The sequence below is a fragment of the Henckelia pumila genome, chromosome 3, assembly GCF_033568475.1.
Source record: "Henckelia pumila isolate YLH828 chromosome 3, ASM3356847v2, whole genome shotgun sequence".
Lineage (NCBI taxonomy): Eukaryota > Viridiplantae > Streptophyta > Magnoliopsida > Lamiales > Gesneriaceae > Henckelia > Henckelia pumila.
In genome coordinates, this window is record NC_133122.1 from 34,383,213 (window position 1) to 34,404,482 (window position 21,270).

At 34.6% G+C, this 21,270-nt stretch overlaps 1 protein-coding gene across 10 annotated transcripts; it reads left to right on the plus strand.

Moving 5' to 3' along the window:
- The first annotated feature begins 9,146 nt into the window (after positions 1-9,146).
- On the plus strand, positions 9,147-20,727 carry LOC140891105 (uncharacterized). Of its 10 annotated transcripts, none has more exons than XM_073299401.1 (16): positions 9,147-9,630; positions 11,828-11,886; positions 11,993-12,055; positions 15,054-15,517; positions 15,618-15,824; positions 15,923-16,015; positions 16,526-16,642; positions 16,727-17,227; positions 17,798-18,052; positions 18,138-18,381; positions 18,637-18,691; positions 18,779-18,886; positions 18,968-19,037; positions 19,117-19,224; positions 19,345-19,418; positions 20,439-20,727. In XM_073299401.1, exons 4-16 carry the CDS (start codon positions 15,125-15,127, stop codon positions 20,629-20,631), a joined length of 2,418 nt encoding a protein of 805 aa, XP_073155502.1. In that variant the 5' UTR covers positions 9,147-9,630; positions 11,828-11,886; positions 11,993-12,055; positions 15,054-15,124; the 3' UTR covers positions 20,632-20,727. The 10 variants fall into 10 exon arrangements, with proteins under 10 accessions (XP_073155502.1, XP_073155501.1, XP_073155504.1 ...); XM_073299403.1 differs by lacking the exon at positions 11,993-12,055 and having other exon boundaries at positions 9,148-9,630; positions 18,138-18,228; positions 18,322-18,381; XM_073299400.1 differs by having other exon boundaries at positions 11,828-12,055.
- The last annotated feature ends 543 nt before the right edge of the window (positions 20,728-21,270 follow it).

Sequence of the window (21,270 nt, forward strand, 5' to 3'; positions counted from 1 at the left end):
TAAACATAATGTCCGGTCTACTAGCAGTAGCATAAAATAAGGAGCCAATCATACTACGAAAGGAAGATTGATCTACAGTTTTACCATTTTCATCCTTGTCGAGTCTGATTGCTGTGCTCATCGGTGTGGATGATGATTTTGTGTTCTCCATTCCAAACTTCTTTAGAATCTCCTTGATGTATTTGCTTTGGTTCACAAAGAACCCATCCTTGCACTGTTTGATTTGTAATCCGAGAAAATAGTTAAGTCCCCCCATTATACTCATCTCGAAGTGTTCCTGCATCAACTTAGAGAAATCTTGACAAAGAGTTTCGTCAGTAGAACCAAAAATTATATCATCAACATAAATTTGCACAATCAAAAGATCATTTTTGACATTCTTGGTAAATAAGGTAATGTCGATCTTTCCTCTTGAAAAACCATTTGAAAGCAAGAAAGTAGACAATTTATCATACCAAGCTCGAGGAGCTTGTTTCAAACCATACAATGCTTTGTTTAGTCTAAACACATGATCAGGCAAAGAAAGATCAACAAAGCCATCAGGTTGCTCAATATAAACCTCTTCTTTCAATTCACCATTAAGAAAGGCACTTTTGACATCCATTTGAAATAACTTAAAATTTCTAGAGCAAGCAAAAGCAAGTAGCATGCGAATGGATTCTAGTCTAGCAACAGGCGCATAAGTTTCATCATAATCTATGCCTTCTTCTTGACTATATCCTTTAGCAACAAGCCTAGCTTTATTTCTAGTGATAGTGCCATGCTCATCAAGTTTATTTCTAAACACCCATTTAGTGCCAATGATAGATCTATCATGCGGCCTAGAAACAAGAAGCCAAACATCATTGCGTTTAAACTTATTCAACTCATCTTGCATCGCAATTATCCATGCATCATCTAACAAAGCATCATCTATGCATTTAGGTTCAACATGCGAAACAAAGGCAAGATGATTACAAATATTATTAAGGGAAGAACGAGTAGCTACTCCCTTCGAAGGACTTCCGATGATAAGATCCATTGGGTGATCTTTGTGTAGCGTCCACTCTTTCGGAAGTGGTGTTTCCTCAACGGAAACATCTATATCATTTAGGCTTGAGGAAGCCAACTCTTCTTCGAGTAATTCTACATCATCAATGTTAGTGCGAACAATAGTAGACATAGATTCATCAAAAATAACATGCATAGATTCTTCAACAAGTAAAGTGCGCTTATTGAATACTCTATAAGCCTTACTTGTAGTAGAATACCCAAGAAAAATACCTTTATCGGATTTGGCATCAAATTTGCCAAGGTTGTCCTTACCATTGTTGTAAATGAAGCACTTAGATCCAAAAGCCCGAAAGAATGAAATGTTAGGCTTTCTCTCCCTCCATAACTCGTATGGAGTTTTCTTGAGAATTGGTCTTATTGATACGCGATTGATGATGTAACAGGAAGTGTTCATTGCTTCAGCCCAAAAATATTTTGGTAGAGAATGCTCACATATCATGGTCCTCGCAATCTCCACAAGTGTCCTATTTTTCCTCTCAAAGACCCCGTTTTGTTGAGGAGTCCTAGGACAAGAAAAATTATGTCCGATGTCTTTCTCTTCACAAAAGTTTGAAAAACTCTCATTTTGAAATTCAGTTCCGTGGTCACTACGGATCTGTTTTATTGAAAAATTTTTCTCATTCTCAACTCGTTTAGCAAAAGTTTTAAAATACTCAAAGGCATCATTTTTGTGAGCTAAAAACAATGTCCACGTGTAACGTGAAAAATCATCTACAATGACAAACGCATAAATCTTTCCTCCTAAACTAGCGTTCCTCGAGGGACCACATAGATCTAGGTGGAGAAGTTCAAGGGGCATAGAAGTGGATACAAAATTTTTGCTTTTAAAAGATTCCCTTGTATGTTTGCCAAATTGACACGCATCACAAACAGAATCAAGTTTCAAATCAAGTTTTGGCATACCAACGACTAAGTCAAGTTTTAAAAGTTTTTCGATGGTACTAGGACCAACATGACCCAATCGTCTATGCCAAAGAATGTTGTCATCAACATTCACGGATACAAGGCTTTTTATATTTGATAAAGATAAATTATTTAAAGAGACCTTGTAAACGTTCTCACTTCTATATCCTTTGAAATTTATGGATTTGTCACTAATAAATGATACAGTGCAGTGTTGGGGAGTGAATTTGACTTCATAACCTCTATCGCACAATTGACTTATGCTTAGTAGATTATGCTTAAGTCCTTTCACTAGGAGTACATCATCAATTAGACAAGAATTAGATATACCTATTGAGCCGATGCCTTCAATTACTCCTTTGCTGTTGTCTCCAAAGGTGACAGTCCCCTTCTCCTTTGGTTTGATTGATTGAAGAAGATCCTTGTTCCCCGTCATATGTCTAGAACATCCACTGTCTAGATACCATATGCTAGGGAGAGCATTTTTCTTGTTTCCCTGAAAATAATTGATTTTGGTACCCTTTAGTTCTTTTGGGTCCACTATGTTAGAAAAGAGAGATACAAAATAGACTTCTAAGAGTTCAGTCTCTCATAGCAACATCATCGCCACTTTTCAAGAGTGCTCTCAGTAGTAGGTAGGGCATATGGCCACTTTAAAAATCTATTTTCTTGGACAGAGCAACGTTCAACAGGGAGACCAGCCGCAAGTCAAGACATTTTTAAGCCGGTCTATATTGAACTCCCTTAGATTGTGATCTCATAATGCCGACTAATGAGTTGTTAAGTACTCTTAGGCCTCCATTTCATATAGCTCTTTTAAACATATTGATATTTCAATGATCTGCATTTATTTCTAACATGACCAGATTTGCAACAATAAGAACAAGTAGGGGTTGATCTCATTTTAGCTTTAGCTATTAGACTAGCAAAGTCTATAGACTTTTTACCATAGCCTATTCCTCCCTTATCAAAGCTACATTTCTGCATGCTAAGTAGGTTGTTCAATTTATTGCTACTCACATTGAATTTATCGAAAGATTTTTCTAAGTGATCTAAGTCATCCTTAAGTCTAAGGTTATCATGCTCCTTAGTTTCTAATTCCTTTTTAAGATTTCTATTCTCTTTTCTAAGAACCTTAACCATATCAAACATATCTTTATAAGCATGTAAGAGTTCATCGTAAGTAGGTACCTCGTCATCGTCGTCAGAGATGATGTCATCACTTTTAGCCATTAAGCAGAGGTTTGCTTCATCGTCGTCGTCGTCGCTATCACTCCAGGTAGCTAGTAGGGCTTTCTTCTTTCCTTTGTCCACTTTCTTCTTGAGTGGGCATTCATTGGCGTAGTGACCTTGTTGTTGACAGTTGTAGCAGGTCACTTCTTTCTCAGGTTTCTTGTCCTTTTTGAATTTGTTTCCTCGCATGAATTTCTTGAATTTTCTTGCGAAGAGAGCCATGTCATCATCGTCATCTTCTTCGACTTGTGTAGTCAAGGCTATCCCTTTGTGCTTGACATCTTCTTTCTTTGATTCTTTTCTTGTGGACACTTCTAACTCATGGGTTTTTAGGGTCCCATGTAGTTGATCAAGATCATAGGCGGCAGTGTCCCCTTTGTTGGATTCGATGATGGCGGTTCTCTTTGCATCCCATTCTTTTGGTAGGGCACGAAGAGCTCTCCTCCAAACTTGCTTGGTAGGATATTGTTCTCCCAATTGTGCTAACTCATTGATGATTTGAGTAAGCCTTCGGAACATGGTGTCAACATCTTCGTTGGATTCCATCTCAAATGTTTCGTATTTGAGTTGGAGTAAGTCGATCTTTGTTTCTTTCACTTGGTTGGTGCCTTCGTGACATATCTCTAGCTTGTCCCATATCTCTTTAGCAGATGAGCACATCGATATCCGGTTGTACTCGTTCATATCTAAGGAACAATGCAAGATATTCATAGCTTTAGCATTTTGCGAAATTAATTTCATGTCCTCTTTTGAAAAGTCATCCATTCCCTTAGGAATTTCAACTCCATCAACTATTTTCATAGGTGTATAGGGACCTTTCACCGTCACTTTCCATAGGTCATAGTCTACGGATTGGATATATAGGGACATACGATTTTTCCAATACCCGTAGTTTATGCCATTGAAAAGAGGAGGACGATTAGTAGATTGCCCTTGAGCATAATCACTTGCTAGGTTTGCCATAAAAAGGTTTTGAAAAGTATTTTCAAATGTCTTTGATACCACTTGTTAGAACCTAATGGGGGGGGGATTAGGTTCTTTGGCAACTTTAGCAATTTAAAGCGATTATACTAAACGCAAGCGGAAGACTAGTAAAGCAATCAAATATAAAGCGGTAAATAAATGCGTAAAGTAAATAAAACAGTAAAAGAGAGATAGGAATTATTTATGGAAGTTCGACGATAAATCGTCTACGTCTCCCCTTCTTGGTTAAGTACGATTAACCAAGGATCCACTAGCACTCGAACACTTGGCCTTGATGGCTCCAAGGATAGCCTTTACAACTCAACACGATCACCGCGCCGATACAACTCGAACACTTGGCCTTAATGGCTCCAAGGATAGCCTCAACAAAAACATTTGGCTTCACACTCAAGTGTTTACAACAATCTCACAATACACTTGGCTTCACACTAAATGTTTACAACAATAGCACAACCAACTCACAAACTATTTTCACAAATAACTCTCAAATATTGATTGAGCACTTTGGTAGAGAGAATATTGCTTGCAAATGAGAGAAGAAATGAGTTGGGATGATTCTAAATGGTCTTGGAAAGCCTCTATTTATAGTTGGCAAAGATTTGAATTTGAATTTGTGTGCTTGGAGCATTTATTGGGAAGCCAAGGAGTAGAGACAAAGTGTAGGCGCCGCTGCCTTCTTTTTCCAGCACTGAGCAGATTTTGTGGAAAAATCACATCTCTCATCTAACCGTTGGATTGAGCTCAAATTTGGACAGTCGCTTGAAAATATCTCAGTCTTCAATCTGAACGGTGGAGATTGAATTTGAAAGAATCAAACACGTCCAGTAAATCTCGGAATTCGCAAAATCACGTTCTCGCTTTTGTTCTGAGCATTACTTTTCAAAAATTCGAATCTCACAATCCATCTGTTGGATTGACCTGAAATTAACACACAATCTTTGTAACATCCTGATATTGATCGTGATTGGTGGAGATTGGATTTGGATGCCTCCATCGATTCCAGTAGTCTTCTGAATCTGATATTTCAGCAGTTAGCTCCTTGCAGAAATAGCTACTGTTCAACATATTTGCAAAATTCATAACTCCATATCCAGCCGTTGGATTGATTTGAAATTTGGATAAAGACTTTAAAACATCATGGAAATCCATGTGATTGGTGGAGATCGGATTTTAATAACCGAAGCATTCCCAGTTATTTTTTGAAGTTGAGTCTTCATAGTTCATTCCTTGCAGAAGTAAGTACTGTGCAGCTTTGTTAAAAAAATCATATCTCCATATCCAGCCGTTGGATTGCTATGAAATTTGGAGAGAAGCTTGAGAACATCCTGATCTTTATTTTCACTATTGGAGATCTGATTTGGAAGACCGGAAAGTGCCCGGTGAATTTTGCAAGTTTCTGCTTTATAATATTGGCTTGTCCTTGTCCATTTCTTTTACAACTTCAAAGTAACTTCCAAGAATTTGATTGTTAATATGATCTAATCTGCAAAGTCTCACTTTAAATGGTTAGTAACAATTAATCTAGTTTTGTAATCATCAAAACATAATAATATGAGATTTGTTAATGCATTAAAAACATTAATCTCATAACACGAGATTTGTATGCGTTTAAGGCGTAACAATTTGTTCGATAAACAATCTAAAATTATATAAACAATTCAAAATCTCAAAATCATGATCTACTAGATCAATAACTAAGAAAACAATCCAAAACATATTGAGAAAAAATTCAAACTCGACATTCGATCACTCCTATTTATACTTTATCCACTCCAAACGTTCTTCAATTGTCATTTTCAAGAAAGTCATCTTCTTTGCTCTGGTATTAAGCAATTCAAGTACTATGAATCGAGTGCGATTATCCAAGTCTGGGACTTCCTTAATTGCATCCCAACAATTATCATCGACAGCACCAATCGATTCAATCTTAGAAGCAGCCTTTTCAAGGTTGCAAGAAAGCTTCTGCATAACATCAGGATCAATATTCTTTGACGTTCTTGATTTTAATTCAAAATCAGTTTGTCTCGTTTTTTGCTGGCTGGAGGAACCTCTGAGCTCATTGGTTGAGAAGGCAATGGCAAAGTAATGTCCTCAATAAATGTAGGCTGATATGAAGATTCTGGTCCATCGTTTAGGATGAATGCACCATTATCACTATCAAACACGAGATCATCTAATAAACTAGTGCCTCTGTGTTGTTCTATCTCAAATGTTGTCGCATCAGCATCATCTCCTACAGCACTTGAGAATTTTCCAATAGCAGTTCCATTTCCAACTGCAATTCTCAAATCTTCATAATCTTCAAATGTATTGGACCGATAATACTCATGTCTAGGGTGAGACTGAGAAAACAAAAATAAATGAGTGTTAAAAATTAGTTCTAATTATAATATGAAATGCAAATTTATTATTTAACTAGAAATACTCTCACCATAAAATAATCATCCCATACTTCATCGCTAGCCGTGAATTTTTTTGTCACAGGATCCCATCCAAATCCAGAATTGTGACGTATAAGCTTAGAATAGTTACTGTATCGTTGTTTGAATCACTTCAAACGGCTTTGATATTGTGCAAAAGTTTTTTCACACCCTATTTTTTCCTTAAGAGCAGGAAGTATATTTTTTTCTACTGTTCATTTGTTCAACATCCCGTTCTTATCACGCCACCCTCGCATAGCAGCATCAACCATGAGTTTAAGCAATTCATTGCTATCTTTAGTCGTTCACAAATTATACTTTGTTTGTGAATCTTCCATTTTCTACGATAGAAAATATTTCGATCTAAAATATTGTATATCAAACATGCGTCTCTATTTTTAACACATATATTTTGTGGATGCAGTGTTAGGACTACTATTAACAGGTACAAAAAGGCAAGCTTTGATCCCTCCAATAGTGTGTTAGCTAACACTCAGCTAACTTCATTTTCTTTTTATAACATAATTGAAAATATTTATCAAACAAAAATAACAAATAAATACCCTTTCGGAATTAATATGAAAACGATGCCTATGTTCAGTTTAAAGAAATGAAATATAAATTATTACATATATTATGCATGAAGATAATTATTTTATACAATGAATGAAATGTTTTCTGGGAGAGCTTAAACAAATTAAATGATTTATCAAATCAAATTAGATTTATCAATGTAAACTGGAAATTGAATATAAATTAACATAACTAGCCGACATGGATCAAGAATCACCATCTTAATACAATCAATATATGCGGGACACGTGTCACACACCACCATATTATCTCTAAAAAAATTGCAATTAATTAAAAATGGACACTTTACTAACAATCAGATCAATAAACATACATATACAATTCGAAGATTATTTTATCTGGTGACCCCAGTTTGTGTAAATGAGACATGATTTTCAATGTTGGAATGAAACATGATGCTTGCTAGCATCATCTCAGACCACCAGTTTTGAGTTGGCTTAGATTCCCACTTGTTTTGCTTATAGTTAGACTAAAATACTCAACCCATGTATAAAAAAAACACTACAAATATGAAATACATTGAGCACCAATTTCAGACAGAAGATTTAGAATGCTAAAGCACGAGACAAAATGAGTACGGGAGTAAAGACGCAACAGAAAATAGAATTAGAAGAAAACAAAAAAAATCAACAAAAAAAGAAGGAACAATAACATTATTAGTGTGGTGTCCACCCACTATAAATATCACCCACAACCCAACCTGGAACCTCTATTTGCCTCATGTCTCCATAGCCCTTTTTTGTTCTCATTCGTGCACCCAAATTTTAACATGTATGCGGGGTTTTCATGTTTAAGACAAGAAGTGGATTGGATAGCAGATTGTGGTTGGAGGAGAAGAGTTTTCAACATAATTGAGAGATAAGTCGTCTGATGGAGAGGTAAATCGATGGACGACAAAATTAAGGATTCTACAAGTAAATCTAATTAATCAAATAAACTCTTTTGATGCAAGTTATAACAAATGCAAGGTTGGCAAGTAAAGACGAACATCATCACCATGCTAAAAAGGCTCTCTTCAATATTGTACAAGTCAGTTTTTACATGAATCTCAGAATCACATCAAGATAAGCATGGAAGATATCACCAATCACTGTTGAATACTGTCACTAATAACAAAGAAACACATGGTAACCAGTACACAGAGACATTGGACATACCATCTCAAGTACAACCCTGTACTACCTAAAACTAATTTCTCCCACATGGCACCAGTTAAAATCTTCACAAACTCTCGGCCACTCATATTTCATAGCAGAAAGAAAATATGAGATACTATCATATTTTCTCCATCAACAAACCCATCAAGGTACATGCTTTTCGATCTGTTTTTTGTTTTTGTTTTTGGCTTCTTCATCATGGAATTCATAATAATATTTCTCCCACTTCCTCGGCTACGTACTTTGAACAAAAAATTTATTGTTTAGCTTTGAAGTTATCACAAATTACCCAAAAAAAAAATGCTACAAATTTTTTATTACGTGGTAAAATTTTTGGCACTAGTGTATTTGATTTCATGAGATATCAAAAACGACGATTTATAAAGTAACGAATATTTTCCAAAAAAAAAAAAAAAAGGTAACCAACATAATAACAGAAAAGATTGACGATGAGTGATAAAATTAAGGAGAAATAATTTCTTCATACCTTTGGATGGAAGAAGACTGGAATGATGGAGAGAAGAAGGTGGCAAGAAGAGAACTCTCTGTAGAACCCTAAACGTTTTTTTAAAAATCTATCAAATTTTTGGTGTGATGAGAAAAAAATTCTAGACTTTTTTTATGGTACCTACTGCTTGAATATTTGTACATAAAGATTTTGGTAAAAGTCATTAAAAATCTATATAACTTTTCAATATTATTTGACTTTTATAGAGTTTTAAAAAGTCAAAATTGAATACCACTTAACTTTTTAAAACTCTATGAAAATTTATGTTGAATACCACTCTATTTTTATGGAGTATACAAAAGTAATGATTGAATATTTTAAAGTTCATAAAAGTTTTAAAAATCTTCTTTGAATACACCCCTAAATTTGTTGGCCGTGGAAACATCAACTCTCCCCTCCCAGCTAGCCGCATGCCCTAAATCGATCGAAGCATGAATCATGACCGTCAATCGTTTTCCGGAAATCGATTATAAGTTTCTGCCCCTTTTCCTGAATCGATTCTCAATCAGCTTCGATCCCCTTTTCCTAAATCGATTCTATGTTTTTCCTGCTCGTACGTTGGTTAATCGGGACGAGCTTCGCCATTTGGAAAATCCCACCGAAGAATCTAGCGCTTGTCATCTGTTCTTTCTCCCAAGCATCTGCCATAGAATCTCTATGTCCAAGTTAATGGCTACTTGACGAAAACAACGAAGGTCGGTGTTGGTGCGGGCGAGTAAGAGCTTCGAAGTTGGAATGTTTTGGCAGTCCTAATTTTGCTGAACGTAGTTGTTTGTTGGTAATGACTTGAAATTGTTTCTGTCGGTGTTCATATGAGATTTTTCAAGCAAATGCATTGTTTTTCATATTTTGGGATTTTGGTTTTGTTGGTGTTGCTCTGTTTATTTAGTGACTGAGAAATGATTGATGAGGAGTTATTATTATTATTATTATTATTTTTTTTTTTTTTTTTTTTTTTAAATTTTCTTGGTCTTGGTGATCCTGCAATGACTTAATGCATAGTTATTGGTTAGTATAGTTATCTCATGCTTCATCAAAACAGCGATGTCACTTCAATTTGTAAAGGTGGTGAGCGAAACTGATTGCAGAAAAAAATTGAAGTGATAGACCAGTGGAATTAATTGATTTAACTTTACTGTCTTCCGGTCTTCCCTTTAACGTGTATAAGGTGCTTAAATTCATAGCATAGGCATTTAGTATCGTCATTCAAGTGCCTGAGAATCAGAACATTTCAGCTTTTACGTAATTTAAGAGCTGGAAGTTCTTATCATCAGCTGAGAACTAGTTCTTCATGAATCTGTTCCTAATTAATAAGATTGCATATCCTATTTTTTTGGAATTCAAAATAATGGTGAGCCTGCCCTTTAAAGGGATTTTAAACTGATTGGAAAATCACAGGAAGGCATGACAGTATGTTCCAATGAAAAGTTTTTTGGTATTACTGAAATGAAATCACGAGGTTTCTTCTTCCATATAATTGATTCTCTTACTATTTTGTAACAAATTGGAATGGCATGTGTTTCCAAGATTACTTCTTTGCCCTTGCCCTATTTTATAGTATTAGTCTTTATCATGGTTTGTCAAACTGGATTTTAAAGGACTTGCTGATATACTGTATTGAGTTTGGCGTTTGAGTCGGTATAAAAGGAGTTTTTTGGGCACATTCATCAAGTTTGGAAGAAGCAGTTGTTTCATGTAAACATAGTTGTTAAAGGTGAGCGCCTCTCGCCGCCACCAGGCGACCACTCTGCGCCTGGGATATTCCTAGGCGCAGCCTTTTAATAAGGCGAGCCCCGGCGCGCGCTTGGGCTCGCCTTTGAAGCCCACTAAGCGCGCCTCAGTTTTTGTTCTGTTTTTTACATTTCTTTTCTATTTTAACGTAATAAAAAGAAAGTCTATCAAACCCTAGAATAAAATAAATGGACTAAGAAAAGTTATATATTTTCCCTTTTTTAATTTAAAGAACATTTAATTGAGTTTCCATTTCCCAAAATATTTGAAATTACATTTATAGATAGATAGATAACAACTATAAATTAGGATCTAAATTGTCAATCTGCCTTAAACTAGAATCTAAATTGATTGATTGCAAATTAGTAGAGAAAATCCCTACACTTATTATGGTTAAAAAAGAAAAATAAAAGTAAACAAAAAGTCTACTAGTAATAGGATTTCTTAAACTACACACAACATTCTAAAATAAAATCTTAGTATTCTAAATTAGAAAACTAAAAATAATGCAGAAGTATGCCAAGAATGAAATATTTCTTTTACTGCATTCACTGCACTTTACCACAAAATAGTAGTAGTAGATAAATATTTTTTATGATATGATATATTTTTGTTTAGCTTAATTATTTCAATAATAGTGTTTTATCATATAATAGCATTAAATAAATATAGTTTTTTGAAAAATTAATGGTGCGCCTTGCTTCGATAAGGCTTGCGCCTCGCCTTGCGCCTCATGCTCCAGGACCCTTTGCGCTTTAGAGCGCCTTGCGCCCTTAACAACTATGCATGTAAACCATTTAATACTGAATTTTTTCCAGAAAATATACAAGCATAACACATTAAATGACTCTTGTTTTCTTGGATGATGAAAGTGGAACCTAGATAAATTTGAGATCTTACTAAACAAAGTTTTGGGAAAGATTTTGACGCCATAGACATATAATCATTGTTACGTACACAATGAAAATATTTCTTTTTTTGAGTTCTTTGGACATGCCTTTTTCTGTATTTCTTTGTTTTTCCTGATGTGGTCGTTTTGCTGTGCTTTACGAGGGTTTCTATAAAATGCATCGATATTTTAAAAAAGATAAATGTATAGTTGTTGTTAACAAGAAATGACAGATTTGAATCGATACATTAATAGAAAGATCACCTCTGAAATTGATTTTTATGAAAAGTTGTCTTCTCTTTTTCACTCAAATATTGCTGATCAGTATAACTTAGCTCTTTCCTTATTTTTCCAGAGTCCCTTGATTGGTGGATTTGTTCTCTTGGAACCTCCTTTCCTCGGCCATATTTTAAGGTTACACAAAGATTTATACGCATTTTACATTTACATGGATTATAGATAAATACTGTAAAAGGGATTCTATGAATTTGATATCTTTTTCTTCGCACCTCATATCAAGAGGAGGGGTTTGAGGTTGATTGGCTTGTTCAAGGCAAGGCTCGACGTAGTTGAGTGGTTATGGGTAATCTCCTATCTAAGATTGAGGCTAAGCTCCTCTTTTTTGTATTATTTTATTGTCTTATCTTGTGACATAGTCTTGTCTCTAATAGAAAAAAATTTACATAATTACTTTGAGTTTTTGTAACTTCGGAAAACTAATGTTGTAATGATTTTATTAGAAATATGAAAAAAAAATTAAATTTAACCGATATATTCCAGCAAAGTAGATGCAACATCACGTGTGGGAGTTAAAATTCAGTAGTAAGTAACATGGGTTATTGCCATATGCTGTTGCACCTACTTTGGTTTTACTTTTTAAAAATACTGTATTTCCGATTTTGTGCTACTACCAGAATTTGACTTCATCCCATGAGTGATCTAGTATAACTCAGAATTAATAATTAAAATGGGAAATTTTGTGGACGAAGAATGATAAAACTTTGATTAATTTTTTTAGTTTTGAAGGCTTTGATCGTTGTTGGTTGCTTAGTTGTACGAGTAATGGACAAAGCTTGGATGTCAAAGAACAAATTATCACATGAATATGAGGTTGGGGTAGAGTCTTTCCTGCAATACGAAACGCTAACAATCCAAATGAAATACCTTGCCCATGTGCAAGATGGTAATCTATAGAATAAAGATGTTCACACTATACGGGCACATTTGTGTTGTAAAGGTATGGATTTAACATATCATACATGGATTTGGCATGAGAAAAGATCTACGATCGAGAACTCAATGAATGATAATGATCGATTAGGGCAAGATGAACACAAATATTTTGCCGAGGAACGTATAGCTATGGTATATGCTACATATGATAGTTATGCTGAGAATCCAAACCAATTCCATAAGCTACTTGAAGATGTCGAGAAACTTTTATATTTTGGATGTACTAAATTTACAAAGTTAACAACACTCATGAAATTATTTAACTTGAAGGCAAAATATAGTTGGAATGATAAAAGTTTCACTGATTTACTTAGTTTGTTCGGAAAAATGCTTCCAAATGACAATGAATTGCCTTTGTCCTTGTATGATGCAAAGAAAAGCTCATGTGCATTATTATGTGAAAATACATGCTTGCATTAATGATTGTATCTTATACCGGAAGGAATACGAGGACTTTTCCAATTGCCCTGTAGCGGGATATCAAGGTGGAAGTTGGGTAAAAACTCTACGATAAATGGAGGAGTTACTGCAAAGGTTATTTGGTAATTCCCACCTATTCCAAGATTTCAAAGATTGTTTCGAAGCAAGGAGTGAATTTGACATGCTGATAAAAGAATTCGTGATGGATAGTTGCGTCATCCAGCTGATGCTCCTGCTTGGAAAGTAGTGGATCACAACTGGCCAGAGTTTGCTTCTGAGCCAAGAAATCTTAGATTGACCATATCAGCAGACGGGACCAAACCCCATAGTTTGATGAGTTCTGCATATAGTTGTTGGCCAGTTGTAATGATCATCCAGGGTTGTGTATAAAGAAAAAAAATTATGATGCTCACTTTGTTGATTTCTGGTCCCAAACAATCGGGAAAAGATATTGACGTTTACTTGACACCTTTGATTGATGACTTAAAATGCTTATGGGATATAGCGCTGATGCATATGATGCATATCGACAAGAAAGTTTCTCGCGTAGAGCTGTCTTACTATGAACGATCAATGATTTTCCTGCATATGGGAACATGTCAGGTTGTGTTGTGAAAGGATATCATGCATGTCCTATTTGTGGTGAAGAAACGTATTCGACAAGGTTGAAGCATAGTAAAAAAAATGTCATATACAGGTCATCGAAGGTTTCTTCCTAGAAATCATCCTTTTCGAAGGCAAAAAAAAAAGATTTTAATGGGAACCACGAGTTCAACACCGCACCAGAACCATTTGAAATATTCATGAAGATCTTGAAAGGCTATGTGCGAAATCGCAATCGGCCTGAAGGGTGTATAGCCGAATGTTATATTGCTGAAGAGGCTGCGGAATTTTGCTCGGACAACATGTCTTGTGTGCATACAATTGGGATCCCAACAGGGCATTAGCAATTACAACTTACTAAGCCCATCTGGTGCAGTAGTGCACTCCACTTGTGATGATGAGTTGCATCAAGCCCATCGTTATGTATTGAAAAATGAGTTGACTTTGATCCATATATCGAGTAATTTCTCTAAGTTATTAATACTTTATTGCACTTTCTTGAATTCTATTGGCTAACTTATTCACATTCATTTAATTAGGGAACACATGACATTTCTGAATGAAAAATTTCCTCATAAAGCTAAGTCCAAAAAGTGGTTACAAGATGAGCATAACCGAGCGTTTGCTAACTAGTTACATGATCGTGTAAGTTGCATAAGTATTGAAATATAGGTTTTCAAAGCTATGTTCAAATTTTATCACATTGTGAAATATAGGTTGGAAGTGCAGTTGGTCATTCCACCTGTCAAAAATCAGAAAGGTTGAAGTGGATAGCGCGTGGACCTAGCTATCAAGTGTTAAAGTATTCTATTTATTTGATTGATGAGGTTACTTATCATACAAAAGAGTGTATCATGATAAGAGTGCGATGATACACGAGTTGTTCAAAACTTTGAAAGTAAGCTTAGTCGCAAAGTCAGTGCATGTTTCTAGTACAAAGGACAAAAATCCAGATGTGTCAAGACATGATTCTTTTTGTTGTTCAAGAAATATGTGAATTCGATTATCACAAATTTGAAGTTCTAATGTTTAATTGTAATTAGGTTGAGAATAATAACGACATTAAACTTGATGATCTTGGTTTCACGTTGGTAAAACATCAAGAGATTTGGATTCAAATCTGACTCTTTTATCTTGACCAGTTAAGCAAAGTAGGTATTTCACATTGAAGATCCTCAAGTTCCTACATGGCATGCTGTACTTGCAACTCCTACAAGGAGTACATTGAATACATAAATGATGTTGAGTTGAAAAACTCTGTAAGCCACTATCAATGTTTTCTTTCTTTGTAATGCGAATGTCTAACAAGATCTCAATTTTTGCAGGAATTGTGTCATCGAGGAACTTGAGGTCTGATTCAGGCATTCAATAATCTCCTAATTTCTTTGTGGTCACTATGGCACCTCGTGGACAGCTTCATATAGGGTATCACAATGATGAAGCTGCTGAAAACAGTAAGAGAATACCGATGAAGCTGAAGGCTAAAGAAAATACTGCATATTCTGCCACTGATTCTAGTTGTGAGGGTAAAACAGTAATGGAATCTACAGAGATCGAGACAACAAGAACTTCTAGAGGTCGTACACGTTTGGATAAGCTCGTTAGGCAAAGGGTTCAGGGAATTAGAAAGGATGTAAGGTTCAATAAAATTGGACAACCAATAGGAGAATTTGCTGGTGAAATGCAAAGTTATATTGGCGTTCTCACTCGAGAAAAGATTAAGATAAGTTACAAGACGTGGAAGCAGGTTCCAAGTGATGTTAAAGAATCAATATGGGAATCGGTTAATGTAAGATAGAATGCTTTGACAATTTTAATTAGCTTTTGTATGGTTATGGTATATGCAATGCTATGGGTTAATATCTTTTTTTTTTCTTTTTTTTTTACAGCTGACGTACAATATTGACCCAAGCTGGAAGAAGGGATGTCTGAATTCGGCAAATAATAAGTGGCGTCAATATAAGGCTCATCTTACTCAAAAGTTCATTTTCTCGAAGCTTGATAAACCAGAGTTGAAAAAACCGCCTAGTGGCTATGGTATTACACGGGATGATTGGAGTTCCTTTGTAATCAGTCGCATGTCGGACGACTTCATGGTAAGATTATTAATTTGTTCTTTAAAAAAAAGTTGACCACAAGTCATTATTATATATATGGATTCATTAATACATATTTGAAATGTTCAATTAACTAGAAAGTAAGAGCTGAACAAAAGAGGAGAAGAAAGCGGAACATATACCCCCATCGGCTTTCCCGTAAAGGATATGCACGTTTTGCTGACGAAATAGTAAGTATTTTTTTACCACATGTTCTTGTAAGAGATAACAAAGGTCCTGACTTTTGCAAATAGTTGGGTTGGTTACTTGGCTATAACTTGTTAAAAGAGATGAATTGTCTGTCAATGGACTCCTTTCGCCTTTGATGCCGCATATTTAACTTCCACAAATTTTCTGATTTTGGTATGATCTATATACAAGCATTATAATTTTGATTTATCGGATATTGAAGCTGCTGGTTGATTCTTGTATTTAGATCCTATTTTTGTTTGGCACCGATAGTTATTGCTGCTAGTGCTTTCTGATGAAAACAGTCTCATGCTTGATCTAAGTTCAGGAAGGATATGACTTTATCATTCATCGCTTCATTTTGTTCTCTTCTTAATTGTTCTAATAAGCTCCTAACAGCGGCTACCTCATTCATATTTTACGAGCAGAAATCTACTGCGTCTTCTATAGACGTAGGTATGCACTTGATTTTTACGGGGTTTTTTTTTTCATATCAGTTATCTTGTTTGTAGGCAGGTGAATTATGTGATGATGATGAGATAAATCGGGCTATTATTTGGAAGAAAGGACGGGTGGATAAGAAGGGTCAAGTTGAAGGCGATGATCTGAAAATGGCAATAGAAAAGATTGTATGAAAGCAATACATGAAAGTCAATAGTATTTATTCATTTAAACTGTTTTTAGTAATTATTTTGTTTTCTTGTGCATGACAGAATGATTACGTGCAACAAAAACGGGAGGGGAAGTTGCACTTTGAAGGGGCAAAAAAAGATATCCTTACGAAAGTATTTGATTCAGATGAACATGCTGGGCATGTGAGGGGTGTTGGAGCTCATATCACTCCAACAATCTATTTTAATGTGGGTAGAATATGGAAGAGTCCTCCTGGTGATGGCCATTTACTTTTTCAACATAAAAAAGAGGAGTTGGAGGCAAAAATATTAATCTCAGAACAACATCAACGCATAGCAGAACAAAATGCACGCCTTGCAGATCAAAATGCACGCCTTGTAGATCAAAATGCACGCATACTAAAACTTGAAGAAATGTTCAAAAAGGGTGCATGCTACTTTGATATTGATGAGAAAGGTAGTTGCTCCGTAAAGTTACATCCCATTAGTTTAGGCAAAGTCAAAACAGAAGAGAGTGCCTCAAATTATGAAACCTTCAATGACGATGACATGCAAGTTTTGAGCAAAGATGATTTCTTGCAGGTTTGTTAAAAATTCTGGTTATATAACTTAATATTATTCAATTTTTCTTTCAGAAATTTGAAAAAAAAAAATTAACTACGAAATATTTTCTGAAATAGATATTTTTTAGAAAAAAAACATTTCAGTACAAAAATCACTTACGCTACTGATTATTTAATTATGATATTAATTTGACACATTTTCTTCTAGCACACCCTCTCCCTTTAAATACAATTCAATACTTTTGGAACCTATGCTACTTATTTTTTAATTCTGATATTAAATGAAAGGACTATTTAATCTGTCAAATTCTCGTTCTATAAATATTGCCCTCCAATTGATTGGAAGAGCAAAATCAAGAGTCATATCATCAAATATTTATCTACTTTAGTTTTAAAATTTCTTGCAATTGTCATATTTTGAAAGGTAAAATGTCGATTTTTTTCCCCTTTTTGGGTTATTGTACTATTAAATGCATGTTAGTACTCTTTATAATCCTTCTATTCACATATACTTCTATTCACGTAATATTACTTAATATTATTACAAAAATGAGTTGCATCAATTTATAACATGATTTTTGTTTTCTAGGGTAAGCCGGTTGCATTGACATTGGAATCTAATACCAATATAGTTGCCTATGGTACAATTGTTCATGCCAATGGGGCTGGTAAATTACGTCATGGTGTCCCGTTACCCGTAAATTGCATGCGCATCTCCATTGATGAGGCTGTGGAGAAATTAGCACATTTGCCATTCCCAATTTCAAATGAATGTGATACTATTGGTGATGCCGTAGGAACCCATGTGGCTTGGCCTGCGCACTTGGTAAAGATGCAAGATGAGGTAAATGTGATATTTTATTTGGAGTTAAATTGTCCAAAAAAATTTAGTGAAATGTACCTAACATGTGTAAATTTGCAATTTTTAGAAGTCTCGAAGGAAGCAAAATGTCGACAAAAGAAGTAACCCTGTTTTGCCATCAAGTGTACCAAGATCGTTGAATATATTGTATTTTTATTGTAAGCATGCTCTAGATCATGAAAAAAATATATCAATGATTTTTTATCATGATTTCTTTGACGAAGATTACGAACTACTTGTTCACCTTGAAGACATCATTCCTTTTATCATTTGGAGCCAATATCTACCAATTGTATTGTTGTTTACATGTGGTAAGTCTTCAATTAACATGAACTTTTTACTTTTATTTGTTTAGCATATAGGCTGTATAAACTTTATTAATTTAGCATACCAACATTCTTCTGTTTGAAATGGTAGGCATCTTTATAGAAAGATGAAAAGAGATAACAAGCTCGATAAATTTAGGTTCATGAATCCACACACCATCCCATACATGCCATATGTGACCAGACTTGACAAAAAGGGTAAAATTGAACACTTGAATGAAAGGGCGAGTGTTTTGGCAGATAGGCTGAGTGGTGCATCGAGAAATCAACTAGTTTTGGTGCCACTTAATGTTGGGTAAGTAAGAATTACAATATTATTTGAAATTGATTTTTGGAGACAAGTTAGTGAAATGTATGCACTAATTATATGTTTTGTGCATAGTTGTCATTGGATTCTCACTGTTGTCGATCCTTATATGGAGGTGGTTTATTTGTTGGATTCACTTAGTCATCGCAATCGTTACGAGGATTGGAAATATGTAGTGAATATGTGAGTACATATTCTTTTTTTATCAAGCATTTAATCTAGTCAATAAAACAATGATATGTCGACACTTCTTGATGTATGAAGGAGTTTGAGATTGTTTAATTCAAACAAGGAAATGAAAGGGAGAAAACAGGCTATATGGAAAGTAGTAAAGGTATATATGCATGCCTAGTCGTGATTCATCTACAAATATTAACTGTGTATTAGTCGTTGACAATTTGTTTCTTACATAGGGTCCTCGGCAACCAGATGCGAAACAATGTGGTTTTTATGTGATGAGATTTATGAGAGAAATTATTGAAGGAAATGCTACCAGCGAAAAGGATTCACTATCCTCAATAGTAATATTTGACATATTCTCAATCTTCTCAAATAATTGTCTTTTTATCATTTTGCAGAGTCATTAAATTTTTTTTTTTATGAATATAATTTATGTGTTGGCTTGAAGTTCATGAAAACAGATTACTCTATGGAAGAAATTGATGAAGTGCGTTCTGAATGGGCGGAATGCATACAAGTTTATATTTATGACTAGGTACGCAGAGTATTATTGTTTGAAAGTTGGGTTTTGGAGCTTGACTAGGTACCCTTAGTTTAAATAGAGTACTTTGAAGTTGCGACAACATGGGTGAACACCATAGATTAGCGAACCCATGGTCATTCATATCCAAGGCGAGAAGCCGCCAACAGTCTCATATTTCCAATCATTTAAACTTTTTTAACCCTTCTTGAGCTGTTCTATGGAACGAGGGTAAATTTTTGCTTGTGAATGGGGCAGCACTAGTTTGAAGTTCTTGAAGGATGTTTGAATCCGTGACCATGTCAGGCTGGGTTTGAGTGGTCATTTCGACAGTCATTACATCATTCTTGAGTTCAGAGCCCAATATCTTGACAGGAAATTCAGTGCAATTTGTTAAAGATCTATTCCCTTCAACGTTGTCTCGAGATTTCTCATTTTTTCGCAATGATTCTTTTGGAAGGTTTAATTTACACGGTTGGCTCCCATTTCATGGTATCCTGTTCGGAAAAATTCCATATACCTTGTTAATTTTCAGAACTTCTCTCTCCTTATCACTGATAGACGACTTAAAGTAGTAAAATAGAACTATTTTCAGGCTTACTTGCTTCGACTCGATGTTTCGGATAAGTTTGCTGGCAGTGATTTTCAAGAACTTGGCTTGAGAGGATATGTACAGCATGAATAATTAATGAGTCAAAGTATTTGTTCCAAAAGTTCAAAACAATTTTTAATAAAATAAATATCACCATTATTGATCTCCAAACCATAGCATATATCCTTGCATAACGGTGGCATTTTTTAATTGTTCGATCATTGCTAAAAAATTGATCTCCAAACCATAGCATATATCCTAGCATAACGGTGGCATTTTTTAATTGTTCGATCATTGCTAAAAAATTGATAATTTGTGCTAGTTGGTTATTAATGTAGTCTCTAGCAAATATGCACTTTATGTGAATTATTTAACATGCCAATTTATGTTTTAGGTGTCTGGACATTGTAATATTTGCTGATATGCCCTTTTTTGGACGTTAGACAGAGATGCAAGAAGGATTGGGCTTTGTTTCAAAATCGTCTTGCTAATGCGGAGAAGCCATATTGTGAACATCATGATCGAAAATATGTGATTTTATGGTTTGATACTACCAAGTTTGATCTGATGAGTGCAACTACTAATTTTTATTTTTTTTTTTTTGAAAATGAGTACAACTACTTTTGTATATCTTAGTTGGCATATTTTGGGTTTCATTTACATAGCTATATTATCTTCCAATTTAGACGCATGCAGTTAAATTTTAGAACTTGAAGATAACATTTCCAAGGATTGAATGTAGTAAATATTTTATTTTCGATTGGTTTGTTGATATTTAATTATTATCATAGATGTTATAAACAGACAACTCTTTTTTTTTTTTACAAAAAAATGATTTTTAACTATTGGAAAGATAAATTAAAGTCAAAGGTTTCGAAATATAGTGAAAAAAATTAATGACAATGGATTTTAACCGTTGTTTCCGTTGACAAATTTTTTTCTAACAATTGTTTTGAAACCATTGTGAAAGATAATTAACGACGATGGTTTTAAATTGTTCTTGAATCGACATCCAATGTTGAGGTCTTATGTAAGACAACGGTTTATAATTGTTGTAAAAATTAATTAAAAAAACAACAGTTTTAACATGTGGTCAAACAATGTATAAATTTTTGTGTTATGGTAAACCACAATGGATTTAAACTGTAGCAAAACTGTTGTCATATGCATAAAAAAACAATGGATTTAAAAGTGTTGTGTGCTTTAATTTTAGCATCGTCATCAGTTACAACAACGTTTGCTTCTTTTTTTTTTTTTTTTTTTTAATAGTGGAAC

Coding starts and splice junctions, on each gene's coding strand:
- LOC140891105 (XM_073299400.1), top strand. CDS start 15,125: ATGGCACCTCGTGGACAGCTTCATATAGGGTATCACAATGATGAAGCT. Junction 16,016..16,525: donor CACGTTTTGCTGACGAAATA/GTAAGTATTTTT, acceptor TCTTGTTTGTAG/GCAGGTGAATTATGTGATGA. Junction 19,225..19,344: donor AGGATTCACTATCCTCAATA/GTAATATTTGAC, acceptor TCATGAAAACAG/ATTACTCTATGGAAGAAATT.